Source organism: Teleopsis dalmanni, chromosome 2 (assembly GCF_002237135.1).
Source record: "Teleopsis dalmanni isolate 2A chromosome 2, ASM223713v2, whole genome shotgun sequence".
NCBI lineage: Eukaryota > Metazoa > Arthropoda > Insecta > Diptera > Diopsidae > Teleopsis > Teleopsis dalmanni.
The window spans coordinates 178,196,535-178,210,801 of NC_051847.1; the positions used below are offsets into that span (position 1 = coordinate 178,196,535).

At 28.3% G+C, this 14,267-nt stretch overlaps 1 protein-coding gene across 1 annotated transcript in view; it reads right to left on the reverse strand.

The window, feature by feature from the left end:
- LOC119676247 overlaps positions 1-10,682 on the reverse strand; it is a 36,003-nt gene extending 25,321 nt beyond the window's left edge. The window contains exons 1-2 of the mRNA XM_038087484.1: positions 9,749-10,682; positions 5,514-5,744 (exon numbers count right to left, since the gene is read on the reverse strand). Coding sequence (XP_037943412.1) covers positions 5,514-5,744; positions 9,749-10,682 — 1,165 coding nt within the window. The remainder of the gene's footprint in view (positions 1-5,513; positions 5,745-9,748) is intronic.
- Between the last annotated feature and the right edge of the window lie 3,585 nt (positions 10,683-14,267).

Sequence of the window (14,267 nt, forward strand, 5' to 3'; positions counted from 1 at the left end):
ACAGCCAAATTTCCTTAATTTCGTAAAAATGAAATTAAGTTAATTTCGAAACTGTTCATACTGCCCCAAATTAATAAAATCATATGTTTTTTGTTTATAAATCGAATGTTAGGGTTACATGCTCCAAACACTATTTATATCTGGGAAATCTTAAAAGTAGATTATTGTAACTATAAAAGATTCATTCAGTAGTTTTATTAGCTTTAGTGGGTTTCAGGTATTATTTTTCACTATATTTTTTATAAAGAACAGTTATAACAATTCTCTATATTCAAATCTAAAAATTTGCACTACTTTCAAAATATATTCCGGTTGTATTAAAATCAACTGTCAATAAATTTTTATATTCCATTTTCCTTAATTTTCTTAAATGTTGTATGGAAAAATTAACTTAATTTCGCTGAAACGAAGAGGAAAGTAAGATTTTTGCGTTATTAAGGTGTGTCTGAACATAGTATTACCCGATTTATAATGACTTGATCAGACAGCACTAATAAAGACAGCACTTAAGGCTTTATGCCCCACAAAGACGCCAAGAATTTACATAAGTAATAGTATTTGACAGCACTTATTCAGTATTACAGCAGAATTATTATTCATGGTATTGAGAATATAGTTCAAAATTAGCTATATTACTAAATATATTGTTTAATAACCTTTATATATGTTAAATTTTTAAAAGCATACTACAATACTGCTGATACTAAAGTGACCATATAATCGTTTACTGCATAGATAAAATTGTGAATAAATGGATCGGAAGTAAACATGCTCAAGCCTAGTCTTCACCGAAAAAAATTATTAGTCGGGTGATTAAATTGTTGTTGTTATTGTAATGTGCTCGTCCATTACACACCGAGCACAGTATCTTAAGCCCATTATAACGTATACTACATTTAGATTTGTATCTCCATTCTTACAAAATTCAGTTAATATAAAAACACGAGCCGATGTGTAAAACACATGTATATTAGACACTTGAATAAAAAGGATTGAATGATGATGAGTAAATCGAATTTTAGTTAGTGATGTATATGATGAATATTTTTTGCTATATGGATACATCAACAAACAAAATTGTTGCATCTGGTCATCTCCAAGTAACTGTCAAAAAACCAGTGCATCTACAAACAGTCAGGGTTTTTTCTGGGGGTAGGAGAGACTTGCCATTTCTAAAAAAGATGATGGTTTGACATAATGAATAAATTTTAATCGCTACATCCATATGAACATCGATTTTTTTATTAAATACAGAAAATCTGGATATGAAAAATATATGATTCCAGCAGCTTGGTACTATTATTCATATAATATCTTAATATGAATGAAAATTAATATATAATAGTTATCTTAATAAAAATAGCATTAATTACAACTTTTATTCAGTTGTCTACAAATCTAAATATGTTTAGAAAATATTGAAAATTTATAATTAAAAAAAAATAAAATTATTGCTCAATTTCAATAAATTAATTAAAATATCTGTTGCTGTCTTTTAATCTCTATTCCCACCCTTCTAACTTTTAAATAGTTTATTTTCGTCATAAGATGTGTCACTTTCGGCAAAAAAAATTAACATAATAAAATTTACTAAAATTGATCAACATTAAAATAATAAAAATAGGGAATTAAATTATAAATAAATTTATAATTTTTATAATTATATGATTTATGTGAAATTATAATTTTGTAAATTATAATTTATTATGAATTCTAGTAAATAAATAACTTAATGTAGATTTGATTTCAAGATCAGCCAGACCACATCTTGGAACCACTTGTCATCGACAAGTATTTAAAATCAGCTAAATGGTGACTCTTATTTGCAAAAAATATAAATCTGATTCAGAGGAGGCTTAGAATGTAAATAGACTATGAATTATCTTTATATAGTTAACAGACTTTATGAAATATTTTTAGCTATCAATTAGGGATTATGACAAGAACTTGTGTTAAGTAATGTCGTTCATATTATTTATAAATTCTTGTCAATTTAATAAAAGTTTGCCACAATAAATGCATGCTATAATTGCCAGTGTTGGGCAATATCACGCAGTATATACAACATTTGCTGGTTCTTTGAGATTATAAAAGTATGTAAATATTACGAAATGTTCACTAAGACTGATGATATGGAGTGCATATTTTGATCATAGTTTCGATGGTGGCAATCGTATTTTCCGCTCTTTGGATTGCCATTTGGAAAATAATTTTCCAAAACGCAAACACAACTATAGTAGATAGTAATAAGTTTCGTGTACTCAAACCAGTGGTACCAGTTTGTAGGTGGGAATTCTTTTGTATTAAAATTTATTTTGTAATTACATGAGTTTATATTTAAAACATTTTTATTTAAAATTTTTGTTTTATAAGAATAAACGATCTTCTTAAATGTCTAGTAGCTTTGCAACTACCGCGTAGTGAAGATATTTCAAAATCATGAGTCTAAAATTTACTTGGTGTGCTTGTGTAAGGCTAACTTGTTTCTATTAGCTAATATCCATAGTTATTTACTTCTATTTGAAAGATTTTACGAGTTGCAGTTTTCGCAGTTGTAGTAAAGTTTAGCAGACAGCACCCACAGAACGCTGTGGCATCTGAAGCTCAACTTAAAACCGATAAAAATTTATATGAATTGAAGTAAGTAATGAATTTATTTTTTTTGATATAATAAATGCTATTATCCTCTTTCAGTATAAAGTTGCCAGATGAAAGCTTTCGAAATGAAATTGCAAAATTACAAGCATCTGAAGGTTCAAAAGAAGATCTATCTGTTACTGGATTTATTAGAATAAATTTTGTGGATACAAATGCAATGGCGAACTGGACATACACTGCGGATAAAAATGGATTTCTTGTTCGCTATATCTACAAGCAGTTAAAGGATACTCAACAACACTTCAGTACTACAACAACAACCTCTCGCCCTACTCCACCCTTACGAACTTATACAACAAGACGACCTCCACAAGCATATGAACCACCAGTATATGATTTAAGTGCTAATGCTTTAAAAAGTTCTGGTGGTTAAGAATATACTCGTAGGATATTGATGTAGTAAGCATCACTTTAAGTTAAGCTTCTCTTAATTTTCTCTTTTATTAGGAAGTCAAAGAAAACGGGGCAAATATGCTGGCGGTTAACGATGTAGTATGCTGATGTATTAAACAACATTTCTTTATTTTCTTACGGGAACTTCGGGATGTCATAACGGTTTTATAACGAAACATTTTGATAATAATAGTTTAGGTAAACTTTAAGTAACTGCATTATAAGTAGCATTGTTTTTAATATAATATATATTCACTTTATTTATAATACCATAAAACACAATACTTAATCACACCCAATATATGTATTATTGTTTATATTAAAGATCACTCATAAATTAATAATATAATATATAAAAAAATCAAAACAAATAAGAAATGAAGACTCTTTAAAATAAACATTGAAGAAAGATGATGTTGTTGTTTTGGTTTAAAGTAACTAAATCCATGACCTCTTATTTCTTGTGATTTATGAGCATTTGTCACGCTCATTGGCAGAGAGAATACATTGTTAAAGTTTCTCCAGAAATAAAAAACACGCTGAGTTCATAAGTTTTGGCAGCCTAGGACTTCGAAATAATTTATGTAGGGTCTTACAAATTAATTAGCCTTAATGATGTCTTAGAAGGCAGTGGCGTATTTAGGGTTGTGGTCAATGTCTTCGTTTTGTTGTGTGAGGAATCTTTTGAACTCGTTGACACCATATGGTATTGTGAATTGGACTATAAAATTATACGATCTGTCGCTAGAGGAATTAATGTGATTTATACGAAAAAAGTTCAAAATCTCTATTCTATCATACATCAAGTTATGGTTAATCTGTTGCCAGTTATGTGCTGATAAGTCAGCTGAGTTTATTTTAAAAGTATCCAAGACTGTAAGATGTCCATTGAAGAATATTTGAATTCAAAACATTTGTCGGATTCTAAACCTTATGGTGAGTTCCCAACAATACAAGAATTTGAAAGAAATTTTAATCGCAAATGTGTTTTCTTAAATCCAACATTTGGAATCACAAAATGGATAACCCTGTACTATAGTTAAAGCTAGCTATTCGCGGAGCACTCTAAGCTGGCTGACCTCACTAATTACTGGACATGGCAAATTCAAGTATCACCTCAAAAAGATAACTCTTGCTGAGGAAGACACTTGCAGACTATATCTAGAAGAAAAGGAGACAGCGGTGCATATATTGTGCCAATGTCCAGCACTGGCAAGTAGGAGGAAGACTGTCTTGGGACACCATTGGGTTGGTGACGACTTGGCAGAAAACCTCAAGCTAAATGAGATGCTAGCATTAACAAAAGATGTAGTTATGCGAACGGAAGCCACTCCAGCTTTAACTCAATAACAACATCCGAGAATCGAAGGACGAAAAAGGACCCAAGTCGTTTCGTGGTCTACTTCGACTAATCCTTCACTTCAGTGGGGCCACTTGTTGGACAGTGCGCTGTCCCAACGTCCCACCATATATATATAGTTAAAGCTATTGAAATTATATATGTATTTAATATGTAAGTTACTTGTTGTAGCTCTTATCTGTTAGATTTTTAAAAGAAATATTATCAATAGCTAAAATCATAAGTTTCGTAGTATTTTTGAGTCATTGATATCTCTTGAGTACAACAATATTTCATTGTTCTATATTCCTCTTAAGTCTCGTTGGAAAATATAAAAATTGTACAAATAGAAAAATTCGTTTTTTTCAAAAGAACTTTAATATTGAAAAGATAAATATTTATCGCAAACATTCCATTCAATGGAATTCAAACTTTATTTGTTTTGTTCAAATGTTTTTAATGCTTTTATTTAAAGAGATTTAAAAAATATACATTAAATTTATTACTGTCCACAGTATCTTTAAGATATCGTTGATAAATGTAGCATTAATATAAAAATTGTGTAATGTTGAACTTATAAATCGTTGTGGAAGTAATTTTATACACATTAGCCCTAAAGGACTTCTGCTTACATGAGTTGTCAACATGTTGCACAATAAGTAAAGGACAAAAAAGTTGAGGATTTTTAAAAATTTTAAATTTAAACAAGCTTTCTCAGCAAAGTTTTAATGGATGCGCTGTGGCTCGATAGCAGGACCCACATACTGAACACACAAATATCTGTCATGAAAGCATGTAAGTACTGCAAAATATATGTTTTGTACAATATATCAAATATATAAATAAATATGAAATTTATGATAGCCGTAATATTGCAAAGATAAAAGCGCAAATAAATGTAAATATATACATATTATTGAATACATATAAATATATGAATTTATACATATACCCAGTCATATATGTAAGTCATATATACTGTACCGATTATGTACTCATATGTTATTATTTTTGCAACACTTTCAGTGTTGGCTTTTCGTTTTTTTTTTTAATATAACATTCCGACTATAAAATAACAATTTTAAAATTACTTAAATATTTCACTCAATAAACTTTTACTTACGTATTTTTTTCATGAGAATTTTTCCGGCCAAACGAGCCTCCACCTCTTGCTTGGGTATAAACTCCAATTTTGCTATCATGCCATTTCCCTCGAACGAACGTGGGGAAATGCGAAAAGTGGCTCCATCGAAAAGTGTCTCAGGCAGTTTTAGCTCCATATTGTGTGTCAATGCGAACTTGATACTCTTGCCATATAAGGCATTCGTAACCTCTTCGATTGGAGTTTCAGCAGCTGCGGGATATGAGATACATGAATCAGATTTTAATAAGTGTTATTTATGCAAATATCAATTACAATCTATTTATAAATTGCTATTTAGCTCGTTGCCTATTTATTTGCTTAATTGACTTAATACTTATTTGTAAATACCATATTGTGACCCAATGAATAATCCTAAAATACAGAAACACAAATACGAGTAAGACCTTTGCGGTTGAGAGACGAAAGTAATTTATGCCAGAGGCTGTTTTGTATTTCTCACTTTTGCGGTTTTAAAGTATTTCTCTTAATGAAAGCAACTAAATTACTAGCAAAAGTTTTTAAAAGTTTCAGTTTAAAAATCGATTTCATTTAAAAAATAGATTTGTGGTATCGAAAGGGTTTCATTAATTTAAATACCAGCGAGGAAGCTTAAAAGAAAAACCTTTTACTATGAGATTTCGAGGGATGGAAACATAAACTTTTTTGTTTATAGCTTCTTCCTTTGTGGGTTTAATTAAAGATTTAAGATAAAACGACAAAGTTGACTGTATTTTTAATGATAAGGGAAAGAGTCAGTTTTTTACAGTGTTCTGGTTAATAGCATCAGTTAAGATTTCACATTATTCCTAATTTATTTTGCTGAGTATTTGGTTGAGTATGGAACGAAACATATTTAAAATTTTGATTATAAATGATTGATTTTAAATACAATTCAGATTTTAAGATAAAGTTAAGTTATTTCCTTTAGTGATAAAGTTTAAAGTAATGATTTTTTTTTAATCTTAACTTTTTTTAGTCGAGTGTTACGCACCTTATGATGAAAAGAAACTATTTATAAGTTAGAAGAATACGAACAGTCATAAAGAAACAACAACGTACATTTTAGTTAATTTATTGAAATTTGGCTGACCAAACAACGCTGTTTTGTCATGTACTTATCAGTGATCTTAAGAAACATTCGAATTTTTGTTTAATTAGTTTATAGTCCGTATATAATTTGTTGGACTGCAAGTGCCAGACTTAGAACTCATACCTGTCAAATTAGAAGCGATGACTAATCATATTTTTCTAAAAGTAGCCAAGGTTGCAAAAACTTTCAATGCTCAAGTTGCAGGTTTTTTTTATTTTTTAAGTAACACTAACCAAGGGACTTGCCTTACTTTTGAGTTAGAACGAGCTTATAAACCACAGCTTTATTTGGAAACGCAAGTTAAACGAATTGAAAGTTAACTCTTGAGGTTGCCTATTTATATTTCAAAGCTATTCTTATGTAGAGATATCTGATATGCATATTGTTTACTTACTATATGTACCATATGTGCCTTTCTTGGGTGCAATTTTACAAAGAAGCTATATAAATGCTACTCTACAAGCTCACGAGTAGGAAAATCTGAACAATATTTTAAACAACAATAAGAATTTTAAGAAATAATGATATTTAAATAATTAATAATTTATAGTAAAGCACCTTTCCATAATATTGTGATTTATGAAACTCAGGCTATAGTTTTTGGTATGTGAATTAAATATATTTTAGTCCAAGAAATAAAGAAGTCGACAGAATGAGGGCAGAAATGATTGATGTGGATATGTATTAAATATTTGTTCTGAACCTGGAAATTTCCATGAAGATGCTGCAGTCATAGTTTTTATAGTAAGCATATCGAGTAAGGTTTATAAGTGATTTCATCTAGAATCCAGAACAGCTTAGTTTTTGTTTAAATGCTGATGAATAATAGGTGTGTTATAAAAACTGTTAAAATGTTAGATTGTTAAGATTTTTTAAGTTTAACTAAATGCTTTATAACCCTTAGAATGTGTCGTTGTTTTAGAAAGTCTAAGAAGAAAAATATTGAAATGGGTCCTCATTGTAGTAAATGATAATATAGGTCTGTCTTAATTTTTTTTATTTTCTAATAAAAATGAAGTGAAAATGTCAACAATGCAACAATTTGGATGTGGTTCTGTTCCTTGAGGTATGGCATGGAGTAATCAATTAAAATCGAACTTTGTTATGGGAATGGGTAACAATGTAGTTCCATGAATAATAGACATATTTTCATTCATGTTCCGTTGTTTTCATTTTACTTTAAATTCCATATTTTTAATTAATTAATTAAAAACTTTCATAGCAAAAGTAACAAAACTCCAGCAAAAATATGCGAACATAAACAGTCAAGTACGGCTTTGGATCAGTTGGTTAAGGTGCGCTGATTCTGAGCTTCATATTTGGCAGGACCCGAGTTCGATTCCTGGTACTTGCAGTCTCAAAAATAATTATTTACGAATAATTAAATATAAGAATTATTTCCAAGACCACTGATGGTGGGTATTTGGCAATACTCGAAACAGCTGTATGGTCAGCCAAAAATCCAATTAATTAAAATAATTTAAAAAATAAATTTTTGTTGATTCACTTCTGTTCGAAAACATCTCAATTAATTAAGAAAAAACTATAAATGATATATACTTATTTTATTATAAATAATATTATGTTGTGTTTTATGAATTAAAGCTTGAGTGAGGTATATGTCATTCAGATGATTCTTGGATTCTTATTTATATGAGTATTCTTAATGTCTACCGTAATGGGTTTAAGTCTGTTTTTTGTTTTTTTGTTAAAATAAATTTACTGAATTAAATTTGTGTTCTAATGGTATTTGAATATTATCTTGGATAATATTTAAATTAATTGATTGATGATTTTTGTTCTTTAAGCAAATCAAATTTATCTTCCAAAGATATTTAGATATTATCTTAAATAGTATTTAAATTAATTGATTGTCTATTTTTATATCGGTTTATCTTTATTTATTTTATATCGGTTAACAATTTTTAAATTTTGTAAAAACTTATTAAAATTTGTTCTTTATTGGAGTGTGAGATATGCTTTCTACCATAACAGGAGTAATGGTTATAAGGTAGCGATGTTGGTATTTATAAATATTTAAAAAAAAACTAATACAAATATATATACTTATTCAATTTATATATATTTACAGATAATTATCCACAAATATATGAAAAAAATTTATGACTAACCATTAAAAAATATTTTTTATGTTATATTTACTTTGGTTATTTGTTGTCAAACATACTTCTTCTTGCATTTTCTAATAGTCTATTGTAGTAAGTAATTTAGTTATTTAGTAGTAAAATTTCTTTTTTGACTTATACTATTAACGGAATTTCTATTTTATGTTCACTGGAATGCAATTGGTTTTAATAATAAATATTTGCATAAAAATGAATTTTGCCTTGAACGGCGTTAAAATGTTTACTTATTTGTCGAACTTTTTATTTGAACAATAAATTAAGAAAAAATATTTGCACGTTTGGCTAATTGAATTTACAAACACTAAGGAAAATGTCTAAAGAAATGCTTTCTCGAAACAAGACTTCCATAGAAATAACTTCTAACACACGCCCAAGTCAGGAAACCCTAAACTCGACTTCGCGGCAGCCGCTAATTTTGTTTGAGATATTAATACTCGTATCTGTCGAATCTTTCTGAATAAAAGCAAAAACAATAAAAATCACTGAAAGGCGTTTTTAAGCAGAAAAAAATTTATCACTTTTTACACGCACATGAGTGTAGATACGAACTGTTTTAGTACTTTTGTCTGTCTGTGAGCCAAGATTAGTGAAAGTTGAAATTTTAAGTAGAAACTGAGGCGCGCACAGCTCAGTGGAGAAAGAAGTTCCAAATGTAACAGAATTTGTTATTCAACATCGACAACACATGTGGGCAACGAGAGACGAAAGAGACTACAAATCGAACACGAATGAGTCAAAACTTTCATAATCGAGAATTTATATGCAACGCCCGAGTCTGCTAATTTATCTAACAGATAAAAAATCACTGAAAGTGAATTTGTAAGGTCAACTAAGAAAATCAATAGAAACGAGAAGAGTGAAAAACAATAAAAATCGAAACCGAAATCGAAAGTGAATTCATTATTTTTCTATATTATCTCGTTTTAGTTATAATTTTGTGGATTTCAAATATTTTCTTTGAAATCTAATGCACTCACCTGCTCTGCCAGTTTGTGGTATTTCATTATAGTTTAAATGTTCATTTGCATCGTTGATTTCATCTGGATTTACTGCGTCCTTGGCGGCAGCTGCTTCTGTTGGTGCCTGTTGCTCCGCACTGTGCTCGGCACTCTGCTCCACGTAATCAACACTATTTTTGAAGAATTTAAGACGCTGCGTTACATTCAGGTCCTGCACATCCAGGGCTTCATTCAGAAAACCATAAACGTTTTTCTGAAAGCAGGAAAACGTTGGTTTGTGGTAGCAGTCACGAATAATGCCATCCCACAGCTCGTTGCCAGTGGAAAAGCGTTTCGCAATGTTCATGAAAATGGAATCACCACCAGTTCCGTCTGTGTGCACTGGTTTAAGTGGTTTTAGTGGTTTGCTCTTGAAATAATTTGTAGTGCTGTTTTGCAACATAAGTTTTAAGCTGTCAGTATCTATATCTGCTGTTGCATTTGTTATTGGTAACTTTTCATGTAGATACTTGATTGTCGTTGTAGATATTTGTTCATCAGCTTTTATATTCGATGGTTTCGATGGTATGGTGCTTATGTGCATTTCATCCGTTTTCGCGAATGCAACAGCAAACGCATTCGTCGTTGACATGAAAATGGCTAGTATGGTTAGCCATTTTCGCATTTCACTCATCTTGTGTGCAGGAGAAAAGTGGGATTTCGTTGCTGATTTATTTGTTTTACTGAACTGATCTCGTTTGTTTCGACTGCCGCGATTATATGTATTAACTCTGCACTTATTTAGTTTATTGGAATTTGTTCCTATTGACCAATTCGGTAATGTTCTCGTTTTCTTTGCACTTTCAAATGTACTTTTCACTAAATTATATTCAATGTCATTTGATTTATGGTTTTTATTATATTCGCACTCATTTTCATTATAATTCATAGTTTGTTGAGCATTGTGACACATTTTTATTCTTTTGAGTTTTAACATTTTGACAACAGTCTATAATTTTGGTTTTCCTATTAAATGTTTTATGAAGATAATTAGTCTTACACTTGTTTTAGCTTTAGTACTTTCAATATATTGTAAGCTGTAAATAGAGCAATAAAAAAAAAATTATAAATAATATAAATATTTGTGTTCTATTCATATTCTATTAATATTCTATTTATATTTCATTTATATTCTAATTATATTCTATTTATGTTCTATTAATACACAATTTATGTTCTTTTTGTGTTCCATTTATATTCTATTTATATTTATTCTATTTATATTCTATTCATATACTATTTATGTTCCTTTTATATTCCGTTTATATTCCATTTATATTCAATTTATATTCCATTTATATTCCATTTTTATTTCAATTGTATTCCATTTATATTATGTTTATATTCTATTTACAATTTTTTTATATATTATTCATATATATTTATTTTTATATTTAATAATATATATATATTCAACACAAAATTAAAAACTTAACATAAAAATTCTTCTTAAAACTTCTTCTCGATATTGTAATTTTAAATGTTTTAGTTTTTGACATAGTTTTCTCACATGTTTGCAATACAATAATATTGGTATTATCTATGTTATTTTATATTATATTTGATAAAACGTTTTATTTATGATCTATTTACATTCTATTTATATTCTATTTATATTCTACTGATATACTATTTTTATTTTATTTATATTTTATTCATACTCTATTCATATTCTATTCATATTCTATTTATATTCTATTTATATTCCATTTATATTCTATTTATATTTTTTTTATATTCAATTTATAAACTTTTTGAATTTTAGTTATATTTATATTCTTTTATATTACTTTATATATTTATATTTATAAACAACAATTAATTTTACAATTATTTTTATTTCATGATGAAACTATGACTATAATGATAATCAATTAGTCTGCAAAACCATTATATTAAACATCGATTTTATAATATAGTTTTTTATTGCGTCAATGCCACCCCTTACTGAAATTTACCACAATTATAATTCAAGAATGGATTTTCTAAAATTTTAAATTAAACACTATTTTATATTTAGCTATATGTCGATATAGCTTAATTGTCGAGATATTAGGTTTTATAGTAGTAAACTTCTTACAATGATAGCTCCGACAAGAATGTCATATATCTTTTATGAAATATATGAAGGTATCAAAGCATTCAATGGTTAACCAGAAATGGGCTTCGGATCATTGAGACATTTGTGTAGGTATTAAATACGTTGCCTGTTTCACTAAAGTAATAAAGCGGTTTCTAGAAAAGTCTAGTTCATGTAGTAAAGGGTTTAGGGTGCTATACACATGAACATATACACATGAACATATATACATATAAATATATAAAATAATATAATTTTATATATTTATATGTATATATGTTCATGTGTAATAATAATAATAAAAGGTATTCGTGAAAATTGCCCAACAGCCGGTACTGCGGCCAGAAGAGACCTATTGTACCAGTTTCACTATTGATTAAACAAAGCCCCTTAAAGCTTTGTGAATAAAGTCTAGAACTAAATCTAGAGAAGAGTTCTTAATCTGTTCTGGTGACAGAAATTCCTTATGAAACAGGTTTCTTCTGTGCGTTATTAAAGCTGGACAGTCACAATGTTCATGTGTATATATATGTACTAATGTAAACTGGTTAAAACAATGGTCCTAATTCTTAAGTGTCCAAGTGAGTATCCAAGGAGATAATCATATACAAGATGTGCTGACACGTTCACCTACCTTCCCTAATAAATCAAAAATCAGTCTATTGTGAATGTCAACTGGAAATATATTGCAAAGTTCCAGTCATCTGTTTAAATGAATTGAGCATTTCATTGACTTATACATTCAAACACATAAATAAATAAATTAGTTTAAATATATAAGAAAAAAATACTGATCTCGAGGAGGTATGCAGATCTGAGGTCAGTTATTGCTTAATCTCATGAAGTAATAAACAATAATCCAGTCAAGACGTAGAGAGAGGATCTACGCGAGAGAAACCTCGCAGTTAATAGGGAGTAAAAGTGCTCAAGTGCACTGACTCTACTTGCCTCAACCTAATCATACAATAAAAAATATATATATAAAAAAAACATTAAACATATTTTAAAAGTGATGCCAATTTGATTCAACCAGACTTAATGCTGTTTTTTCACAACTCTGAAAGAAAAAATTATGGCCAATATATACGAGGTATAAGTAGGTATAAGTTCAACTAATTTATGGCTTAATTTTCTTTGCGAATGCAACTGCAATATATCCAATGTTAATATCCTGTTTGCTTTGCATTAGATTCAATTACAAAAAATTCAGAAACTAAATAAATATTAATATAAATGAATAAATATTAATAAATAAATTACATTGTAAATTACTGCAAATTTTAACTTCTAATTGATATTTTAATGGGATTTATCTCAACATTACATCCATTTTTGTAAGCAAACAATAATCTGTAATTCACTTTCACTTTTTTGATGAATAGTATCTTTGTTATATTATTTTAAAAGTAAATTTAAACTAATTCTTTAACTAAATTTGTTTAACTGTGCAATTTTTTTCGATAATATTTATTGCAGCTATTATATCTTAAAAAACGATTAAAGTAACTTTTATGCAAAGGTTTCTCACATTTATCTCAAAACAAAAAATTTGAAGACTTCAAATTTATTAGGAACCTTCAAAAAAGTGCGATATATAAGTACATTAAGATTATAATAACTCTCATAAGATGATATTAGCGTTTTATTTAAAAAATTTAACACAACTATTTGAAGTTGGTAAAGATTAAGCTCTTTGAGTTAGCCGCATCAAAAGTTATGAAGATATATTTTATTAGTCATGATAAGATCGGAATTAAATATATAAATTATAACGTTTAACTAAATTAATTATCTCATTACATTTGTTTACAATAAAATTATGTTAAATTTTTATTTTTTTTTGTTTAAGTTTTCTTTTGATTTTTTTTGGTTTTCTTAATATGAACTTAATATGGTCAAAAAGGAAAAAGTTTTAATATACCATAAATTCTTGAAATATAAACATTTTTTGTTGAAATTATATTAAAGCAATTCTAGTTGAAAGTCATCAACTATCATTTCTGATTGTCTTCAGATTATACATATCAATCACTTAATGGTAGGATTGATTATACAAAATATTTATACACAAACACATACGAATTGACATATATACGAAAACATAGGCGATGAAAGATTTTAACGAAGATCTACTTAAAATATTTAAATGAAAAATCTATCCAAAATTATAGGATCCACTTTTTAAGACGCTTGTCAAGTAAGGCATAATCATATTTCATGTTATGTATGTAGCTTCTGACTGCAATAGCTCGAACCAGAATATGGTAAATAAGAACTGATTGTGATGTATGTAGTGGCGATTAGGGGTTCTTGATAATACAAGATATAGTAGGTATAGTAAAATAATATTAATCTTATAATATTTGACAATATTTTTAATCTACATATAATTAAATGAGTGAACTGTAAAAGCATCGC